This window comes from Solanum verrucosum, unplaced genomic scaffold (genome assembly GCF_900185275.1).
Source record: "Solanum verrucosum unplaced genomic scaffold, falcon-dt-bn FXZP01000085.1, whole genome shotgun sequence".
Taxonomy (NCBI): domain Eukaryota; kingdom Viridiplantae; phylum Streptophyta; class Magnoliopsida; order Solanales; family Solanaceae; genus Solanum; species Solanum verrucosum.
In genome coordinates, this window is record NW_026019839.1 from 1,678,468 (window position 1) to 1,702,003 (window position 23,536).

At 30.7% G+C, this 23,536-nt stretch overlaps 1 protein-coding gene across 1 annotated transcript; it reads left to right on the forward strand.

Moving 5' to 3' along the window:
• The first annotated feature begins 11,905 nt into the window (after positions 1–11,905).
• LOC125815053 (protein DETOXIFICATION 29-like) lies at positions 11,906–22,402 on the forward strand. Its single transcript, XM_049494458.1, has 9 exons — positions 11,906–12,232; positions 12,339–12,534; positions 12,639–12,984; positions 20,325–20,411; positions 21,153–21,209; positions 21,284–21,522; positions 21,900–22,018; positions 22,127–22,213; positions 22,349–22,402. The coding sequence occupies exons 1-9, from the start codon at positions 11,906–11,908 to the stop codon at positions 22,400–22,402; spliced, it is 1,512 nt and encodes a 503-aa protein (XP_049350415.1).
• The last annotated feature ends 1,134 nt before the right edge of the window (positions 22,403–23,536 follow it).

The following is a 23,536-nucleotide window of genomic DNA, read 5'->3' on the forward strand; positions in this document are numbered from 1 at the left end:
GTAGGTTTCCCCTTGGACTTTCCGTAGTGAACATATGTCGGATATACTCGGTCAATCGGTAGATGCGATATCTTTGAACCGTCGAGCTTTGGTGTATACCTAGACAACCATATGTCACACAATTAACCTTTTACCATTTATGGTTCTTACGATTGTGTTCGTTTCAGCCATGAACACCTCCTGGTTTCATGAGGGTATAGAGAGATGGGCTTTTGACAATCATCCTCTTTGAAGTGGCTTACACTTCACACTCACATAGGTGATTTTTAAACGTATTATCGCGTAGATACACTATTTGGTCAAATCTGCCAAACTTAGCAAATCATTGAAAACTTTAAGCTTTATTAACTCCTTAACAAGCTTTAATGTTGTATCATTGTTCCTGACCATTGTCTTCATCATGGGAATGGATTGAGTTGGTTGACAATGCTGAATCGTCAGTCACAACTTTGTTTTTCTCCTTGAATCTAGCTCTTGGGATCTCCAGTCTGCTAGATAGAGTTACCACTATGACGACTTGTCCTAAGCCGTAATCCCATTCCGTTAGATGATCTTTCAACTTTCTCTCTAGTTAGGCCTTTTTGTAAGTGGATCCGACACATTATCCTTTGACTTTACATAGTCAATTGTGATAATTCCACTAAAGAGTAGTTTTCTAACGGTATCATGTCTATGTCTTATATGACGTGACTTTTCGTTATACATCATGCTCCATGCCCTACCTTTTGCATCTTGACTATCAAAGTGTATACATACTGATGCCAAAGGTTTGGGCCAAAAAGAATATCTATCAAGAAATTTCGGAGTCTTTCAACTTGTTCACCCGCCTTATCTAGAGCACCTAGCTCAGAATTCATTGTAGAGCTAGCGATACATGTCTTTTTGGAAGATTTCCAAGAGACTGCTCCTCCACCAAGAGTAAATACATATCCACTCGTGGATTTTACTTCATTTGATCCCGGTGATCCAATTTGCATTACTATATCCTTTCAATACTGTAGGATATTTGTATAATGCAAGACATAGTTTTGAGAATGTTTTAAATACCCCAAAACTCTTTTCATTGTCATCCAATGAGTTTGATTGGGATTATTCATGAACCGACTCAGTTTATTAATAGTGCATGCTATATCTGATCGCATACACTTTCTGATATACATCATACTTCCCAATACTCTGGCATAATCCAATTGTGAGTCACTTTCACCTTCATTCTTTTGAAGTGCAAAACTCATATTATTGGAGTCTTGACAATATTAAAATATAAATATTTGAACTAGTCAAGTACCTTTTCAATGTAATGAGACCGTGACAATGCTAAACATTTTGGAGTTCTAAGAATTCTTATACCTAAGATCACATCAGCAACTCCACGATCTTTCATATGAAAGTAGCTTTCTAGCATATGCTTTGTAGCATTTATGTCATTTGTGTTTCTATTGATGATCAACATATCACCAATAAACAAACAAATAATGACCTTGTGATTTTAATGTAAACACATTTATCACTTCCATCATTCTTAAATTCATTTACCAACATAGTTTGGTCAAATTTCTTATGTCATTGTTTGGGTGCTTATTTTAGTCCATAAAGTGACTTAACAAGTTCGAACACTTTCTTTTCTTTACCAGGAACCACAAAATCCTCGGGTTGTTCCATGTAAATTTCTTCCTCCAATTCTCTATTTATGAAAATTATTTTCACATTCATTTGATGAATTTGGGGGTCATATACCGCAACTAATGCAATTAACATCCAAATGAATGTAATTCTAGTTATTGGCGAGTATGTGTCGATAAAATCAAAACCTTATTTTTGTCTACAACCTTTGACAAAAAGTCTTGCTTTGTATTTGTCAATAGTTCCATCAACCTTCATTTTCCTTCTGTCGATTCACTTTGAACCCAAAGGTGTATTTTCTGGAAGAAAGTCAATTAACTTCATATATGGTTGCTCAAGATTGAATCAATTTCACTATTGACACCATCTTTCTAAAAGGATGAGTCTACAGAAGACACAAGAAATGTTACAAAATCATATTCGAAGAAAGTAGATGTCCTTTGACATTTACTACACCTCTCAATCTCTTTATTAAGTACATTCTCCTTTGTTTTTCCAAGGTCTTTTAGACCCTTCACTAGACTATTCGAGTCTAATTTTACAGTCCACAGTCATATGTCCTATTTTAATCCTTTTAGGAATAGGAACTTGGATTTTGGCTAGACACCTCCACACTTTGAAATATTTCAAGTTGAATTTCCTTCTTTTCCATTTCTCATATGGAATAGATTGTGTCCTGAACAAACAAAACTTTTTATTGTTTTCTTTCTGAAAAGACAATTTTTTTTTGTTGTTCCCTTTTGCTGTAAGGATAGCTTCTCCACACAAGTTTTGTGGTAAAACTGAACTTATAAGTAATGTAGCCATCATTTCTTTCAAAGTTTGATTTTTTTTCCATTCTGCAATTCCATTAGATTGAGGTGAATAGGGCAGTAGTTTGATGGATAAATCCACTTTCCAAACATATTTATGCAAAAGAAGATTTATATTCTCCATCCCTATCACTTCTTATCTTTTTTCCAATTGATTTCAACTTCAATTTTATATTGCCTAGACGTTTCTATTGCTTCATCCTTACCATCAGCAAATATACATAACCGTTTCAAATGCAATTGTCAATAAAGTTATGAGATACTTTTTCCCACCACGAAATGGTGTTGACTTCATATCACAAATGTAAGTATAAATCAACTCTAAGGAATTAAAATTCCTTTCAACAGATTTATAAGAATGCTTAGCATACTTAGATTTCACACAAACTTGACATTTTTATTTATTGCACTCAAAGTTAGACAAAACTTTTAAGTTGATCAGTTTTCTTTACAAGGTTTTGTAATTGGCATGTCCCAAGTGTTCATGTCACAAACAGTTTGACTCAAGCAAGTAGGAACAAATAAAAATACTGAGTTCGAAAAGCTCTCCGCGAGGTAGCTTTTCCTCACAAATATTTGTTCCTCTTTCTTACAATTTTGTGTGAATACATACATTGTTTAGAGTCATCACCTTGTCAAATGTCCTTTTCAGAAGGACCTTTCCATAACTTTCAATTTGATTGTTATAGAACTACCCATGAACAAAGTTGCATCGGGTCCAATAAAGGCAATATAGTCCAAATGTTTCTTTTACAAAACATGACAAATGACTATTCACCAATATTCATGTCTATACAAATAGTTATATTTAATAGACATATCTTTTCATGAAAATCACAACATTTTAAGTGACACTTTATCATAAAAGAACTCAATCATTTTGAACAAGTATACATATAATTTGGTAGTTTCATACTAGTCATACCATATACTAGTAAAAGAGAAACTCAACGACCACAATATCAAATATACTCCAAGAATTTTGTGTGTCTAACATAATACAAAAGTATCATCGAATTTCATATCTTGTGCTCCAAATTTAAATTAGACACTAAGTCTAATTTTATCTTTGTCATAAGCAAAGAGCCCCCCACATTTTAAATATGATCTCAAAAATAATTTTCAAGTATTTGAAAATAGTTTTTCCACATATTTTTTTTTCATGCTATCAAAGTGTCATTGTGTCATTGGCAACATGAAACCTCTTTTGAAAATATTATTCTACAAAAGAATTATAGTGCTTCAATTCTATTTGACAATTTTTACACAATGTCAAAGTTCATTCCATAGAGGAACAAAATCACAAACTCTAAGTCACTGATATTTTCCCCCCATCACAAATAGACATACCACTTAGTATTTAAAATGCTAACAATAAAGACAAAAAAATTTGTACAATTTATTTCTATATAACAGTGAAGTTTAAAGAAAATCAAAAGTACAACACTGACTTATTATGTGAAATTTTCATATTCTTCAAACCAATTGTATAGTCTAATTTATCCGGAGTAGAAAACTACAAAAGTTTTTAGTCTACAAATATCAGACACAATCAAATTTCACATGGAGTACAAAACTACAAAAGTTTTTTTTTCAGTCTCCAAACAGAATTGAACATAGATTATCACATAGATATGCTTTTCGTTTCAAATAGCCTTTCAACTATAACATTTTGACATACTATTTTATCAAACAAAAATGTGCATCTCTCATTCTGCAAACTAAAGAATTTTAAAGGCAACACTTTTTGCCAAGGAAAAATCATTCAAAAAAACATATGATTTGCAGATCTTTTTCAAAGACATACATGATAAATATCAAAACTGTTAACTTTTAGAAACTATTTTCCTCCTTAGATAAATAATAAGAAGATTACTTGGTGTACTCTTTAACCAAAATACCACCACTTCTTCTAGTACATTCTCACTTCGACCTTGCTAAACAAAGCACTGAATTTTGGAGAAGTAATGCATTAATCTTCTACTTTCATGATCTGTTTCTCTCAATCAGTAGAATACAAGAAATACCAATAGTATACTAATTTCCTTAAGATTGTTGTCCATCTTGTATTCCTAAGATACTTAGAACAAAACTTTGAAGAGATTGATAAGAAACAACAAAGTTTAAAGAGTATTTTCAAACTAGAAAATTAAAACTAGTAGAGAAAATAGAATTAGAAACAGATTAGCAACAATATAAAATTATTTTTCTCAAAGAAAGAAAATCGAGCCCACTGAATGCACATTGTCCCCTTAAGAAAATTATTCCCCTCAAGTACCCGAGGTTAACGGAATATATCCTCCCAGGATAGAACTATCTTACTCACCGGTGTATCAGTACCTAAAACCACGGTGTCAGCGGACCACTCAACGACAGTAAAGTACACTTTGAATACTAGATTTAGTAGTAGTAGAAGAAGTCCAGAAAAAGTAGTTCAACTAAAATGAGAGGAAATCCCTCAATTTATAGAAAACAAAGGGTAGTGTGAAAAGGTTCTTATTGTGCCTTACCGGAAAGGTCACAAACCTTTGGAAAAGTCACAATCTTTCAGAAAGGTCACAACCTTTCATAAAAGTCATAACTTTTCATAAAAGTCGCAACTTTTCATAAAAGTCACAACTCTTCATAAAAGTCGCAACTTTTCATAAAAGTCACAACTCTTCATAAAAGTCGCAACTCTTCATTTTCCATTCACACCTTTTAAAACCATTGTTGTCCATCTTGTATTCCTAAAATAGTTAGAACAAAACTTTGAAGAAATTGATAAGAAGAAACAAAGTTTAAAGAGTATTTTCAAACTAGAATATTAAAACTAGTAGAGAAAATAGAATTAGAAACAGATTAGAAACAATATAAAAATATTTTTCTCAAAGAAAGAAAATCAAGTCCACTGAATGCATAGTGTCCCCTTAAGGAAATTATTCCCCTCAAGTACCCGAGGTTAACGGAATATATCCTCCCAGGATAGAATGATCTTACTCACCGGTGTACCGGTACCTAAAACCACGGTGTCAGCGAACCACTCAACGATAGTAAAGTACACTTTGAATACTAGATTTAGTAGTAGTAGAAGAAGTCCAGAAAAATTAGTTCAACTAAAATGAGAGGAAATCCCTCAATTTATAGAAAACAAAGGGTAGTGTAAAAAGGTTCTTATTGTGCCTTATCGAAAAGGTCACAACCTTTCATAAAAGTCGCATTTTTTCATAAAAGTCACAACTTTTCATAAAAGTCACAACTCTTCATAAAAGTCACAACTTTTCATAAAAATCACAACTCTTCATAAAAGTCGCAACTCTTCATTTTCCATTCATACTTTTTAAAACCCAACAATAACTTTATATCACATTGCCAAATAAATTAGTTTCACCAAGGATGTCAGTTTTTTGAGTAGTTGAATATGTTAGTTTTGATATTTTAATACAAGAATTATTTGGGTTTATAATTGAATAACTTTATATCACATGGACAAATAAATTAGTGTCGACAAGGATGTCAGTTTTTTTGAGTAGTTGAGTATGTTAGTTTTGATATTTAATACTAGAATTATTTGGATTTTGATTGAATAAGACCCGTCATTATTGGTTTATTTAGAAGGAATAAGCCACCTTCACTAGGTAGGTAGGAATGAGCGTTATATCACTCCCTCTGTCTCAATTTATATGACTTATTTTCTTTTTTAGTCAATTCAAAAAAAATAAAACAAGTCTATATTAAGTATCAATTTTATTTCAAAATAACTATTTTACCCTTAATGAAATGATTTATAGTCACACAAATTTCCATCACTACAAGTAAAGTGTGAATTACATGAGGATTTTCCTGGGGATTGATATGAAAATTTGCAGGAAAATAAATTTCCTACAGATTTTCATACTAATCCCAGGAAAGTTCACATGTAATTCACACTTTTCTTGTAATGTATCATTATTTTAGATCACAAGTTTTAGAAGTCTTCCTTTCTTTCTTAAGCTCTGTGCCGAGTCAAACTTTCTCACATAATATGGGACAGAAGGAGTACCATTTATTGATGGTGGTCGGTTGTTAAGTGACGGATGAAGTTACTTTTTTTTTTAATAAGAAAATCCGATTTTAAATTTTAGATATGAATTATTTTTAATAGGAGGGAAGCATTTCTCCCATTTAGGGCCTCATGCAATACTAATCAGATTGGATTCCAACGTAAATATCGAATAATATGAATGAGCATTGAAGAAGATGAAAAATATGGACCCCACAAGACACAATTCTTCATGCTTGCTGGGACCTATTTATTCCTCGGTTCATTTTTAGCTATCCATTTTAAACTTTTTATGTCTTTTAATAATTCATGATTAATATAAATATTTTATTACAATATTTATATTAATTGATATGTAATTTAAAGTCTTATGAAATATTTTAGAAAATAAGTAATTAATATTAAATATAAAATATTTTTTAATATGTTAAAAACTACAAATAAATAAATAAAATTATAAACATTAGACAAATAAAAATAAATGAAAAGAAAAGAATCTCTTCTAAGTTTTATTATAGCTTTAAAGTAGATAAATCAACCTAGTAGTTCATGGGTCAAATAATTAATGGCACCTCACTCCCTGATTGTGCCTCTCCTATCATTAAAAAATATCGAATAGAAACATTAAGTACTTTCGATTTGATTTGACACGAAAAAAATCACTTTTTTTTATATATAACAAAATTAAAAATAGATAAATATCAAAACGTCATTTATGTGTGTTTGGTATGGAATAAAATATTTCATATTTTTCAATTTTCTTATATTTAGTTGATCATATTCTTGTAAAATCGGGTTCCGTCGTTATAGAGAAGCCAACGGGAGAAAATTTGGGGCCAAAAAACTTTTTCGTAGTATTTGGATTTTCCCAACCTTGTCCAAATTTGGACGAAATCGGAGTCTTTAAGGTGTAGGGAAATCTGGTAACAATCGGGTGATTTATTTATAATTCTAGTTACATGAGTGGTTAGATAACTCGTTAAGGAATCCGTACGACTTTACGGAATTGAATTCAGGCGAGCAGAACTCCCGAAATCGATCTTAGCGTGAAGGGTATTTTCTGAGCGTTGTGGGATAGAGGTGTGTTGTGAAATGAGGATTTTGGAATTATTAAAATAGCTCACTATTTCGTGCAGGCTACTTTGGCGCTGGATTTTGTCACTCTGGCGGGGCTGCTATGGCGAGCCAGACGCAACTTAAAGTCGTAAATAAACCCCTAAACGATCTCATTCTGCACTTTTCGATTTTTAGAGCTAAGTAACGAACCCCAGGCGACTCCTAACAGTTTTCCACCATTCTTGAGGCTAAAGGTAAGCTTTTCACTCCCCGAATTTGTTTTTCGATCCGTCGAACGTAATAGAATGGGTAATTATTGATGGGAGAGGGTTTTGATCTAGATTCTATGGTGGAACAACCCTATTTTGGATAATTGGGATCATGCGTTTGATCTAGGGTTCATAGAATTGTTGGTAATTCGGGTAATTAGTGATTGTTTATTGATTTTCGTGTTATTATGATTGTTTATAGACCTAGAACAAGTGAAACGAATCCGGAAAGGGAAGAATCAAGTTTCTTAGGGTTTCAAGCTTGTTTCGAGGTAGGTGATGATTGTGATTCTATGATTGTGTGATGTATGTTTGTTCTTGCTTCATTATGATACTTGCATGTATGCGAATGTTGCATTATTGATCATACTTGTTGTAAATGAGATAGATGAATGATGAATGATGAATGCCATGAATTATGATTTATTTGTATGAACTTGAGAAGATACTTGTGATTGTGATTGTGGTGTGTTGAATGGATCGGTTGCCACGTTCCGGCATAACTAATTGGGATCGGTTGCCACGTTTCGACATAATTATGTGATCGGTTGCCACGCTCTGGCATAATCATTGGATCGGGTACCACATTCTGGTATGCTTACTGTTTGGGTTTGGGTTCCATGAGAGGACCAATGACTTGTTATAATTGTGTGTATTATTGAGCATGTGATAATCGATAGTGTATATGTTCGGTATTTTGCATGTTTATAATGTTGTATTGACTTGCTTATGTTATACTTAGTGGGATAGCCGCATGATCCTACCAGTACATTGTGGTTGTGTACTGATACTGCACTTGCTATTATTTTTGTTGAGTACAGGGCATCTTCAAGCGGCTACTGACAAACCTCGCTTAAAAAATCAGTGATCGTCGTTCGAATTCAAGGGTGAGCCAATTCTTCCGAGCTGCCATGAGTTCTCCTTTCGTCTATCTCCACATTTCTGGACATAGACAGTTCTATTAGTTATTAGTACATTAGTTGGGGTTGTATCCGTTTTTGTTTAGACTTGGTTTATTGTTAGATGTATTGGTACATTGACTTTCAGGTTCTAGGCATTACTTACGCAATGTTAGTTTATTATTGTTAGACTTTTGTTAGAGTTTATGGGAACTCTATTTCTTTCCTTGGTATTTTTCCTGCTTTCGTATACTTAAATGCCTTAGTTTTGGTTTAGTTGCTTGGCTTGGGTCGTAGTAGTGGTTCTCCCACCGAGGGTTAGTGTGGGTGTCAATCACAATGGTCTGGGTCATGACAATTTTGAAAATTATTTTCTCTAAAAAAACAAGTTTCTTCAAAAAAAATAAAAAAAATTCTAACGGAAGTAGGAACAATAAGTTATATAAGTGACATTTTAAGTTTATTTCCTGTTCCACCCAGTGTTTTAAAAAAACTTTGTTGGGACTCGCCTCGGGGCTCGCCCTGGGGCAGGGCTCTAGCAAAACGTCCCGAGACTCAAGCGTGGAGCTTAGTTCTGTAAGACTTACGCTTTAAGCGCCCGACTGTACGCCTTAAGCATGTCTAATGCCCAACACTTGAGGCTCTCCTAATAGATCTTACACAAATTATGTGTTAAAATCTTTAGTTAACATTGTTGACCCTCATAATTCTTGAATAAATGAATGATACTTAATAATTTTTTAATCTATAGAGATAAGAAAATTGGAAGTAACTCAAATAACAAGTTGTAGTATTGCATCTTTAATATCTGGTAACACTATGAAGGTGATTATTTAGCACGCAATATTTCTTTTAAAAATACGTAACAAAATTTTACTTTTTTCACTTATCATTGGTCCTCATGGTTTTGTCATATGTCTAAAAAATTATCATATTTTATTTATCTATTTGAAAGTAATTTTATTTTTATTCATGATGGAGTAATGTTTTTATTATAATAGTAGTATAAGTTTTATTGATTATTTTCTTTTAAGGGGGTTAATTGTATAGTATGATAAAAAATATTTTTAGAAATAATGATTCTTTTATTATTAGAAAGTTAGGATATTAGATTATTTATACTTGTACAATCATGTTAGAAGTTTTATTTTCTATGAGTTTCCTTAATTATGTTTGTAATTATTTCAAACTATTGATGTATTTTTATAATTTTGTGTTATTATATTATTATACTTTATTGTAAATTAAAATTTTAAAGATCCATAGTGCTTACGCCCCACGTCTCGAGGCTTACGCCTCGTCCTATACGAAATAAAATGCCCCGCCTCACACCCTCGCCTTTTAAAACAATGGACTCCCACCCATCCAATCCCATAGGCCCCAATTCCTACTCTTTGACCATCCCACCCCTTCCATTCCCGAACCCTCACTCCCATCCCATCCCATTCCATCCCACGATCTCCAGAGTGGTTTGCTAGATAACATATCAATGCGCTTGAGATAATATTTTTTTGCTTACATATCAAATAATAGAAAATAAGTAAAAAAAATCACTTATTTTTTAAGAAAACTCTTTTTAGAAAATCAGTTTTCCATGAAAAATATTTTTCTTTCTACCAAACATGTCATTTGAAAAATTAAAATTAAAAATCTACTAAAAAAGAAAATAATATATTCTAATGTACTATAATAAAAAGAAATAAATTGAAATAAAAAGAGTAATAGATGTGAAATTTTCAAACCTCTTATTTTATTTATACTTAAAACTAAAAAACTCTTATAAAATATTGAGTACAAAATCAAGCCTCTAAACAGCTAAAGTATTGTCCCGTACACATCTTTACAAAATCAGAGCTTTCGGCTATAAATGTTGTCGTTGCACACAATTTCTCCTTCACGTGGCTGGTTAAGAATCACCAATGATTATGTTTTTACAGGAATAAAAATCAACTTGACAAAGAATCGTAGTCTCTAGTCTCTACTGATTTTCTTCCCCCCATGAATTTTAAGTAAATTAAGATCGTCAGTTTTCTGCATTATAATAATTTTTATGCATGTAGCTTTATGGTAATTATATTTATATACCTTTGTTAAATAACTAAATAAACAAGTATGAAATGGGACTTAAGATTGATTTATTTCAGTCAGGTATGATTCATGATTTTTGGAACTATTTGTTTTTGTTGTTGAGATTCTATAATCCTATTTTAAAACTCCTTCAAGGTAAAAAAAATGTACCAATACTGAAATAGTATTAGTAGTGTTAGCTCAATTGTCAACAATCACCACGTTAAGAGGTAAAGGTAGCCAACAACTGATGAATTGTTTGTTGAATCATCCAATTCGCGCTCGTTCTAAAAAAAATAGACTATCCACAATATAAATAGAGAATCAACAACCCGGTACAACATCATATTTGACACCTAAAAAAGGTACAACCTAGTTACGAGGTATATCAACAAATGTTACAATAAAATGGTAGAACCACTCTATTATTTCTGATTTTAGGATAGTAGCTTCGGTCAATAGGATAAGCGCTCATTTCGTTCTTGCTTGCTTTCATTCTGTTATGAGAATGATGTGAAGACAATTAAATTAATAATATTTTACGGAGCAAGACTATTTTAATAATGGCCCCCCTTATTTAATTATGGGATGTGAAGACAATTAAATTAATAATATTTTACGGAGCAAGACTATTTTAATAATGGCCCCCCTTATTTAATTATGGGATGTGAAGACAATTAAATTAATAATATTTTACGGAGCAAGACTATTTTAATAATGGCCCCCCTTATTTAATTATGGGAAACTTATATAAATTCATTAATTTAAGAACTAATTACTTAGAAACACTCTAATTTGTAATATTATGTATCTTATCAAATTTTGGTGCATCCAAATACGTTAAGATACATGGGAATAAAGAAGGTGTAATTTATTCTAGATACACAATATCCAGGTAGATTCACATATATCTGGGATACATAACAAATCTCGCTCGCTTCCCTCTCATCTCACTCACTACTCTCATATGTATCTGATAACCCTAATACATGTGAATCACATCAGATATATATAAACTAAATACATGTATCTAGTATACTGTGTCTAGTGTTGTTTGCATATAATTAATTTTTTTATAAGGTATCTCATTCCATTTAAACCCTCTAACATCAATAGTGAAAATATAAGTCAAATTATAGCCCCCTTTTTCTCCCAATTATGGCCAGTGATAGTACTGTGGTGCCACTTCTAACATCAAGAGTGAACAATCACGAAGATGATGAGCTTCATAGCCCAATATTGAGACCAGTTTCACATGGTTCAGATGATATCAAAGAAATCAATGGAGTTAAAGATTTCGTTCGAGAGTTTTCAGCAGAGTCGAAAAAACTATGGTTCCTTGCTGCTCCAGCCATTTTCACTTCCCTTTGCCAATACTCAATTGGTGCCATAACTCAAGTATTTGCTGGTCATGTTGGTACCATTCAACTTGCTGCTGTCTCCATTGAAAACTCTGTCATCGCTGGTTTTTCTTTTGGCATCATGGTATGTATATACTTTCTAATATAATAACTATTAGTTCTAAATTTACCTGAACTCGACCAATTTAGGGATTTGTCTTTACTATTAACGGGGTTTATTGTGATTACAGTTGGGGATGGGAAGTGCATTGGAGACACTATGTGGACAAGCCTTTGGAGCAAAACAACTAGACATGCTCGGAACTTATATGCAACGGTCTTGGATAATCCTCACCTCTACAGCTTTAATTCTACTGTTCCCTTATATTTTCGCCACGCCACTTCTCAGATTCATCGGTCAGACTTCCAATATATCGAAGTGGGCAGGTATACAGAGGTGAATCTAAGATGGATTTTATCTATTCAACTTAACTCATTGACTTTAAAACATTTAACTGTATAAACTCTATATTCTGAATTCGCCTCTACAGGTACATTTGCTGTATGGATGATTCCACAATTATTCGCGTATGCACTAAACTTTCCCATCCAAAAATTCTTGCAAGCTCAGAGCAAGATCATGGTGACAGCCGTTATAGCGGGGTTCGCTCTTGTTGGACACACTTTGTTTAGTTGGCTGTTGATGCTCAAGTTAAGGTGGGGACTTGTGGGTGCGGCGGTGGTGCTGAACAGTTCATGGTGGTTCTTAGTGGTGGCTAAGTTGGTGTACATATTCAGTGGGGCTTGTGGAGAAGCTTGGTCTGGATTTTCTATGAAGGCTTTTCAAAATCTTTGGGAATTTGTTAAACTATCTTTTGCATCTGCTGTCATGCTCTGGTGAGTTTCTTCGGCTAGTTTGTGTATTTACTCCTTTTGATTTTGAACCCACTTAGTAAAATATTATGATTCCAAAGCTCAATTTAAGGTTTAACAATTCAAAATATTAACTAAGACAAGCAAATTGAAGCGGAAGAGCACTAACTTCAGTCCTCAGTATAACTTATACCTTAATCTAAGGCAATAACAGAGCAACTTCCGATTGTAAGGGTATTAATTACGGTTACTTTATTACCTTAGTAAATTAGCTTTCAACCGTAAGGATATTTTAGGAATTAGGAGTTATTCACTATACCCTAATTACTTGTCCATTTTGACAAATTAAGAAAGGACAATTTTTTTCACCTATTGTATCATCAATTAATTACTTTGAAAAAGATAGAACTTTTTGAAAATATTAAGTTTTTAATCCATCCACTTCATAATTAATAAGGGTAAAATTATAAACTCACTATGTCAAATTAATGATTTCTTAATAGGTGTGTCAATTCAAAAGTAGACAAATAATTAGGGACAAAGGGAGTACTTAAAAAAATAGGAATGATTTATTGCCACACAAATATATATAATTTACTTTATAAGTATTTTAATTAACATTACTTAAAATTTACAATTTTAATAATATTTATAAATATTTATCACTTAATGAGATGATTTACAATCAAATAAATACATCTACATAATTGTTTTAGATAAATAATTTAATACCACACAAATATATATATATAACTTATTTCAAATAAAAATTTAAAATTACTTAATTGAATCTGCTTAAAAGACATAAAAAAAATTAAATAGTTCTTGAAATTCTATCCGTGCATATATATTGGGACAGAGAAAAACATATATTATTTAAAATTTACTTAAAATGTACTATAAATTACAATAATCAACTGTTTAAAAAATTTAAAAGACATGAAATTTTGATTGATTCTAAATTTTTTATATGTGTAACATAAACTAGAACAGAGTAAGTAACATACATTACTTAAAAACAACATAAAATGTACTATAAGTAATAATAATTAACACTTAAAAACTTAAAGACATAAAAATCTATCATTGTCACATAATTTGAGACAAAGAGACTACATATAATATTTGAGATTTACATTAAAAAAAACTATAAATTGCAATAGTTAACAACTTAATTTAAAGGAATAATGGTCTGAAAAATACCCCAATTTTGGTCGGATTTGATGTTGCGATACTCAACTTTCATAAAGACCTATTACCTCCCTAGACTATTTAATACCATATTTTTTATTCCCTAAACTATTTAATAGTGTATTTTAAAGGTATATATGTGCCCACGTGGACACATTACTATTTATAATTTTGCATTATTTTTTATGTCTACGTGGGCAAATATATATGTTTAAAATACGGTATTAAATAGTCTAGAGAGGTAATAGGTCCTCATGAAAGTTTAGTATTGCAACAGCAATTCGACCAAAGTTGGGGTATTTTTCAGACCCTTATCCCTAATTTAAATATCTAAAATTACTCTTCAAATTCCATTTTATATGAGTTAGTTTGATCTGATACGAAGTTTAAGAAAGAATGAATGACTTTTAAAACTTGTGATCTAAAATAAATAATAGATATTTGTGGGACTATAAATTATCTCATTAAAGATAAAATGAACATTTTAAAATTAAATTATTATTTTTTATAACATTTTTTCTCTTATTTTTTCTTCTTACATATAAGCCATCAAGATGTGTGCTCATTGAAATTACTCCCTCCGTTTCATAAAGAATGATCTAGTTTGACTTGACACAGAGTTTTAGAAAATAAAAAAGACTTTTGAATCTTGTGATCCTAAATTAAAGTTATGTCAAATATACTAAATTACCATTTAATCTTGTGATCTTAAACATGTCACGTGAAAAACTGAAATTAAAATATTATAAAAAAAAGAAGGAAAGAAGTCATTTTGTTTAAAACAGACTAAAAAGAAAAAGATATCTTTGAAACGGACGGAGTAACATTTTGTTGGAGTCTACGTCTGTCCTTTCACTGATATTCTAAATGTTGATTTGGAAAAGCATGATGTGTTTATGTATTAAACTACACAATCATTACTAAAGTTATTTTCACTTATATATAGGGGTGTGCATTATTCGAATTAAATCGAATTATCAAATCAAATCAAATCAAATCGAATTTTTATTTGGATTGATTTTTTGGTTTTTCGGATTGATTTTGAATTAATAAATTACTTTGTTTGGTTTTTTAGTTTGATTTCGGATTATTTTTTTTTTAAAAAAAAACAAAAAAAAAACCGAATTTTATTTATATATATATATATATATATATAATGTTTAGGTTTAGAATTAAGTTAGAGTTAACCACTTTTGTCTCTTTTTGGTTATTGCCTTTCATGATGATTACATTTATATTTTATGTTTGAATTACATTTATAATACTATGGGCCTGTTTGGAAGGACATCCTGGTAATTGGATTTGGTGTAATTGGTGTGATTACACTGTCTTGTCTTGTTTGGAAGGACATGTAATTACTTGGTCAGCAAGTACTTAGTGTAATTAGCACGGGGTAATTACACTCTACAATTCATAGGCAGAGGCTGTGAATTGCTGGTAAATTACATGGTGTAATTACCACATAATTACTTTTTAATTTCTATTTTTATTTTTTTCTTTTAATTTTTTTTTACTTCTATTATTTTAAGTTCTTTTTTTATTTTTATTATTCTAAAAAATTGCAAAAGTTTATTTTATATTTTATATTATTATATTTCATTTTCTTCTTGTTCTCAACCTTACTTTACGTGGTTCTATGTAATTTTCTTGTATTATCTATTTCTTTATGCCATGCTTATTTTCTCATTAGCATAATTTTATTAGTATTCTAATTTTTAAATTAAAATAGAATTTATTGTTAAGTAAGGTTATAGACTTACGTTTTCTTTATTAAGAAAAAATAAAAGTAAATCATATTTATTGCTATGTTGAAATTTGTTATAAGAGTATTATGTTAAATTTTTTGTTTTGAATTTAGAACCTATGTTATATTTTCAGTTTCATTTGTTTTAGTAATATTGAATTTACATTGCACGTGATTTTTAATTAGACTTGATAGATTATATTTTTGTCAAACATTTAATAATTTACGACATTTTATTTATATATTATTCTTTTTATCAAACATGAATTTCACGATGTTCGTAGAAACTTCATACTTTTAGTTGTTACGATCAATTCAATTGAAATATATTAATTTGAAAAAATATAAATCAATTATTTTTTCATAATATTAGTTACAGAAAATATGTTTATTAATTAATATATTTTCGAAAAAGAATATATATCTTAAATATTTAATTTAATGTCATTTATAAAGTTTCTTATTTGTCTAGTATAAATTTTAAATAATTAATTTTTATTTTTAAAATTTATGATAATTTTATGATTGCAATTGTGTATCCAAACAGAACATGTGTAATTACACTGTGACATCCAAACAGGACATGTGCAATTACATGTCACGACCCAAATTCACATGTCGTGATGGCACCTATGTTCCCAACCAATAGGTAAGCCAACCCAACATATTTACCAATTATGATTAACTATTGAGGTGAAAAAGTAAACAATGAGTAAAAATTCCTACACTAAGTTCTTTATAAATACGAAACGCGGAAAGCTAAAATACTACCCAAGAAATTTGTGTCATAAGTACAAGAGCCTTGCAAGTCTAAAACTAAATGACACATCCAAACATAAGGGATATTCTGTCTGAATACTAAAATAACAGAATAAATAAAAGGTAGAAGGAGGTGTGGGCCACGAAACAGCCAAGCAACTCACCACAACTTCAAGATACTCCAAACTCGGACTCAAAAAGCTCCACGAGATGTGCTCGTACTTGGAATCGAATCTGTATCACAAAAGAGTGCAACAAGTGTAGTATGAGTACGAAACCACGTGTACCCAGTATATCTCATAGACCGACAACGAAGAAGTAGTGACAGGAGTTTAAATAATAAAAATAAGTCTTTTACTTATACAAGTCTATGGTACGCTTACCGGTCGAGTTTCATCAAAATAAGAATAATCAAACTTCACATAATGTACAACCACCAATAAAGTACATAATCAACAATAATAAATGATGTAATGAGATGCAGTGCAATGTGACACCATGAAATGATATGCCAAGTACTCTCTCAATCGTATATACATGATACTCCTCGGAAATACATTGAGAGTTCATGACCCATGGGGGACTCGCGAGGTCCATATACCGACACGGACGATCTCCATATGTCTGTGCGGACAATCTCAACGCACTATCATAAAATCAAATAATTTCCGCACGGACGGTCTCCACGTGCCCAAAATAAAATCTTAGCATCTCACCATCCCCAGCACGGACGATCTCCACGTGCCCAACTTATACTCAATCTCATGTCAATGCATGTGCACAATATAATCTCAAATAAAGGGGATGATAATGCATCTCAACCAATCAAGTATCAACATAATACATAACCACCTCAACCATCACAAGTATACGAGTTCAAATAAGAACACAATCACACAAATAATCAGTCAATAATATATCAGGTAATGCCCATATGCTTTGGCATTCTCGAATTAAAATCCGCATTCTATAGTAATAAACTTTCCCTTTATAACACCGGTACTCGTACCAATGCCCGTCACATCATTGTTACGAGACCCCCATCTTTCGCCCTTACCCATTGTCTATTCCATTTTTTTTAATCTTTAAATTAGGAAAATGTCCTCCAACGAAGTCTAAAAATCTTAACATACCTTGAATGCCGAACACGTGCCACAAATCCTCAAGATTTTTCCTTCCCCTTTCTCAAAGCTTCAGAACGTTCCCAATCTACCAATTATGAAATATTTGTAAGCATGCAAGTTCATAGAAACCCGTATCATTATATGTTTATCCTAGACCCAAAAATCACTCATATCTCTAATCAAGCTCCTAATTTTGATATAATTTATGTCAAAATATATTTGCTAAATTTCAAGTCTAGGATTAAGCCTCAACTCCTCCAAATATCATGAATCTAATGATATTCATATACTATAATACCACCAAAAATGAGTTGCCTATATCCATCTATTAAAACTTCAAGAGTAATAACTATATAAAAGTAATTAAATTTTAAGCCAAATAATTACTCACCTGTAACCTCACCCACGAAACAAAATAAAATAATAACCAATGGAACTACACATATTCCATTATGCGGACATATTGTTGCCAATGATTACCCATTTTCCAATGAGTATACCTAATCATTGTTCAATGATTACCCTTAAAAATTAACATAAAAATTTTCTATTCCTAATCTAGTCAAAGAACGTTATCACCTTCCAGATTTGTTCCACTTTCCATTTCTTTCAACCCAAACAAAATTTAACCACCTCACTGTATATTCACCCTAAGAGAAATCATCACATTAATTACTGCTAAAAAAATTTCCGTTCCATCACCTATTCTGACCAACCCTTCCCAATAACATTAATATAAAAGGAATCAGATCACTTTCTGTAATAAACAAATTTATTACAGGAGCATTGCACAATTTACATATACAAATCGAAGGAATTGAAGTGCTTACCAGAAATCACCGTAACCCCGTAGCCAACCGCTGCTCTCTGCCCTTTTGTTATTATTTTTGAGTTATGACTAAGAAATTTTTAACCCTTCTTTACTTAGCTTAATTTCATTGGCCAAATAATAAAGGATACTAAATGAGCTGTTGACTTGGCCCACTAACTATTAACTATATTAATGATTTAATAAAATTTTCATCAACTAGATACTCGTAGTTATCTAATATTCCAAAGTTTTCGATTTAAATTTTACGGGAAGAGTCAAAATAGTCCTAGCTCTCAAAACGACCTAGCGGGTCGTTACATTACAGTGTAATTATACTGTGGCAACCAAACAGGTCAGTGTAATTACTAGACAGTGTAATTACTAGGCTGGTAATTACTACCCTAGTAATTACACCAATTCCAATTACCTAGTGACTTTCCAAACAGACCCTATACGTATTGTGTTTTAAGTTTTACTTATGATTTATATTAGAAAGTATATTTAAGGGATTAAATATTATTATCACTTTGATTAGATTATTAATTATTGACATAACCAAATAACCAAACCGAAAAAAACCGAACTGAATAGAAGAAAACCAAACCAAATCAAATTATTTTAGATCGAATTGGATTACACTTTTACAAAATAAAAAATTGAAAAATCCAATCCAAATAGTGCAAAAACCAAACCGAAAAACCGAATGCACACCCTTACCTATATAAAAGTTATTCACTTACATAAAGAGGATTTACAATAGAGGTAATTGAGTTATTTGACCTACGTGTAACAATATGATTGGCAATAAAAGAATCTTACTGCATATCAATAATATATTCTATCTATGTGACATAAATAACACTGATACTCTTCAAATTCTCAAAAATCAATTACACATTTAAATTATTACTCACTCCGTTCAACAATAGTTGTTCACTATACAAAAAATAGTTGTTCAATAATATTTGTTCAATTTAGAAAATCAAGAGATAATTTACTTTTTGTGTCTATTTTATTCTTGTTATTAAATATTATTTATCATCTAACACATTTTTCAAAGCATTAAGTTTAATAAAATCAAAGGATAATATAGTACTAGTATTATCTCTATTATTTATTATTTTTCAAGGGATATGCCAAGTCAATAATGGACAACTATTATTGGATTGAGGAAATATATATTAGTTTATTACACATATATTATTTTAAATTGAGTTTATTTTCATCCCAGACGCTGATGTGGCAAAGTAATTAAAAAGAAAAAAAAAGTGTGTAAAGGAGTTAATTTTTCACTAATCGATTTCTTATTTTTCATTATTTTTGTTCTTAGAGCTTGAACGAAATTTGTAATGATAATAATATTTGGTGGTGGAAATATATTTATTTAAGTAATATAAATGTGTAATAGATCACCATAATAGTTTGAATGTATAATAACTTTCTGAAACAGCTTAAACGGAAATTCTATATCTTATTAAAATAAAATGTACATTACTAACTATTTTACTGTTACAATTACTATACTATTATTACTCTTACTTTTTATTATTATTGTTATAATTAAATAAATTATAGCTAATGATCTGACTATGTTTCTAGTCTTAGCTATTTTTGAAATTTCCTTTAATTAAAATGTGATTGTGGGAGTATTAAAGATTATCTATCTGTCACAAGATGTGCTAAAATTATGGTAGCTAATTAGGTTATCTCAAGATATATTTATTATTTATTGCAGCTTAGAGATATGGTACTTCATGGCACTAATTCTTTTTGCTGGATACCTCAAGAATGCTGAAGTGGCCGTCGATGCAATTGCTATTTGGTGAGTTTACATTTATTTATTTTTTACTTTCTTAATTTCAATTTATTTGTCTAATTGATTTAATATGTTTAAAAATAAATATCACTTTTTATATATATATAAATTTAACTTTATACAAGACATATTTAAGATTATAAAATTAAATAATATTTTGATATATTTTCTACATATTTTTAATTTAAGACCACAAAATTCAAAAAAAATAAAAATTGTTTCAAATAAAAAATCAGATAAACAAATTGAAAGATATTGAAATGCTTTCGTTAATTTGGCATGAATCCATATACCCTGATCCTTCTAACATGGCAATTATGTTAAACTCTTTAAAAATATCGATGTGTGTGTATCGTATCGTATAGTCTAAAACTAATACATTTTAAAGAATTCAATATGAATGTAGCTATATTTTTGAAAAGTCCTAGCAACATATATAGTTATAGAGCGAAAGGTGATTAAAAAATTTCTGTTCAATAATTATGCTATACTTAGTAAATCGTTGACTGGAAACAATTTTCTAAGTTTGAGTGTCAACTTATATTAATTATATGTAGTCTAGATCGTATAGTTCTCATGAGGGGAGCACTTATATTAGAACCCTTTTTAAGTGATGAGTACATGCAAAGTTTATAGTAACTAATTTCCTTTGAACAATTAATCAAGTGCAGTTATCTTTTAGATGATTTGATATTAATAAATTCATTATTTTTCATATTGACGATTTTACGTACTACTTGATTGCAGCATGAATATCCAAGGGTGGACAGTTATGGTAGCAATTGGATTCAACGCCGCGATAAGGTAATGTAAATTCTAAATGTTGTTATTATAGCAAGCAAGTAACAAACGTTAACTGTTAAAATGTTAACGTACAGCGTAAGGGTGTCAAATGAATTAGGAGCAGGGCATCCAAGAAGCGCGAAATTCTCAGTAATTGTAGCTTCCATCACTTCTTTATTATCCGGCATCTTCCTCTCGATGATTCTACTCGTTTGCCGGAGTTGGTATCCTCCTTTATTTTCAAACAATGAACAAGTACAACAACTTGTGTATCACCTCACTCCTATCTTAGCAACCACCATTGTTATTGGATGTCTTCAACCTACTCTTTCTGGTATTTACTTATTATCTTCTACTCTTTAATTTTGATCTTTTTCTACAATTATTTTATTGATCGATCGATATAATGGAAAGAATATAAAAGATTTAGGTAAGTATAGTCACGTCAGCAACTCAGCTAAGATAATATCTAGTGTCTCTCATGTAAATGTGGCACATTGTGGACCTTTTTGTTTTGGTTGTAATTTGAAAATGAGTTAATTCATTTTAAGTAGTGTCAATGTCGATATTATGTAAGATGAGTTGCTGATGGGATACTTTTGTGTAATAAATCAAAAGTTTTATGTATTAATCGACTCCAACTAGTTTAGAATTAAGACGTGGTTGATGGTCTAAAATAAAGATTTGTCATTTAATTTGTTGCAATTGTAGGGGTGGCTATTGGAGCAGGGTGGCAAGCTTATGTTGCATATGTGAACATAGCTTGTTACTATTTGTTTGGTATTCCAATAGGTCTCTTACTTGGCTTCTTCTTTGACATTGGCGTTAAGGTACGATTTTTATTTTTAGTTTGTCTTCACTTAATTAAAAAATAAATAAAAAATTCCTAAGACATTATATTATTTAATTAATACATGTTTGTTCATGAAATTTTGTAGGGAATTTGGTTTGGGATGCTTGCAGGTACGACTGTTCAAACTGGTGTGTTAATTATGATGATCCTTCGAACTAATTGGAACAAGGAGGTAAGGCATACATCAAGAATAAATTTTATATATATGTGTGAGAAGTAAAAGTTTATTCGAACGTACTAATTCTATTTATCTTATAAGTGACTTGATTGTAATTTTTTATTATTTTTTGGGTCATATCCAATACAGGTTTCCCTTGTTGGACACAGGATAAAACAATGGGGAGGAAATTCAGAGACCTAAAAATGATGAAGATCTTATTAACTGATCGACTATATACGATAGAAGAACGATGTTTTGTTCGTTTCAGTCATGAATGTTTGTCTAATTGCTTAGTTTACTGGAAAAACTAATAATAAGTTTTTCACCATGAAAAGCAAGGGAAGAAACCACAAAGTTTCTTATCACAATTTATTTTATGTGTATAAGTTAGAATCAGTTATATGAATTTGTGATATCCATTTTGATTCATTTGAACCTTTTTCATTCTGATACGCCACAATGCCATATTCTTTTTACAATCTAGAGATATACAAATATTTTAATTATAGAAAATAATATTTTATATCAAATCAAATTCTTAACCCAACTGTTATTTAAAGCAAATAATTGTAAACCTGGTAAAAAGGATAGAATTATAATTCTGATGCTCTAAATACAACAGACACGTGGCTTCATTGTTATGCAGTCAATAAGTATTGATTAGTGTTCAACATTATATCGTCAATTTGTGATTGTCAACTTTTGTAGTACTAGTGGGGGCATGAATGACTTCTTCAAATGATCAGACTCAATTTCTCAGAACATAATTGTAATTTGGTCTTCTGAGAGGAAGTAAATGTTAGGGTATATACTATTAATTATATGTTTAGATATAATATTCTAATAAATTTTAGGGTTAAAAATTTAAGTGGAAAATTGTTAGGGTGTATACTATTATTAACCATGCATTTAGATATAGTACTGTATAATAATTGTGATGGTTAAAAGTCAAAGTAAGAGATTGTTGAGATATATACTTTTAACCATGAAATTTATATTATTAACCATGTGTTTACATATAGTATTTATTATAGAACAATTGTTTATTTAGTTTTGATAAAAAATTTAATAAATCATATATTCGTATAACTGTTTGTTTACTTATATAGTAGATGAGTTTGTCACGACCCAAGGGTACCCCCTAGACGTAACAAGGCACATAATACCCTGAAGGGCACCATGTAAGCCACTTAGCATCTCATATCATAAGGCATTAGAACAATAAAGAGTAAAACACAGTTAAGTCCAAATATTTTTATAAAGGAATGCGAAAGTCTAGACTTGTCTCAATTAGCCATCTATTACAATAGTTCAAATGAAAGGGGCATAGCCCAT

Excerpts from the sequence above, each read along its gene's own strand:
- LOC125815053 (XM_049494458.1), top strand. The coding sequence starts at position 11,906 with ATGGCCAGTGATAGTACTGTGGTGCCACTTCTAACATCAAGAGTGAAC. Across the intron at positions 21,523-21,899 it reads TCTTCAACCTACTCTTTCTG|GGGTGGCTATTGGAGCAGGG; the intron begins GTATTTACTTAT and ends TTGCAATTGTAG. Across the intron at positions 22,214-22,348 it reads GAACTAATTGGAACAAGGAG|GTTTCCCTTGTTGGACACAG; the intron begins GTAAGGCATACA and ends TATCCAATACAG.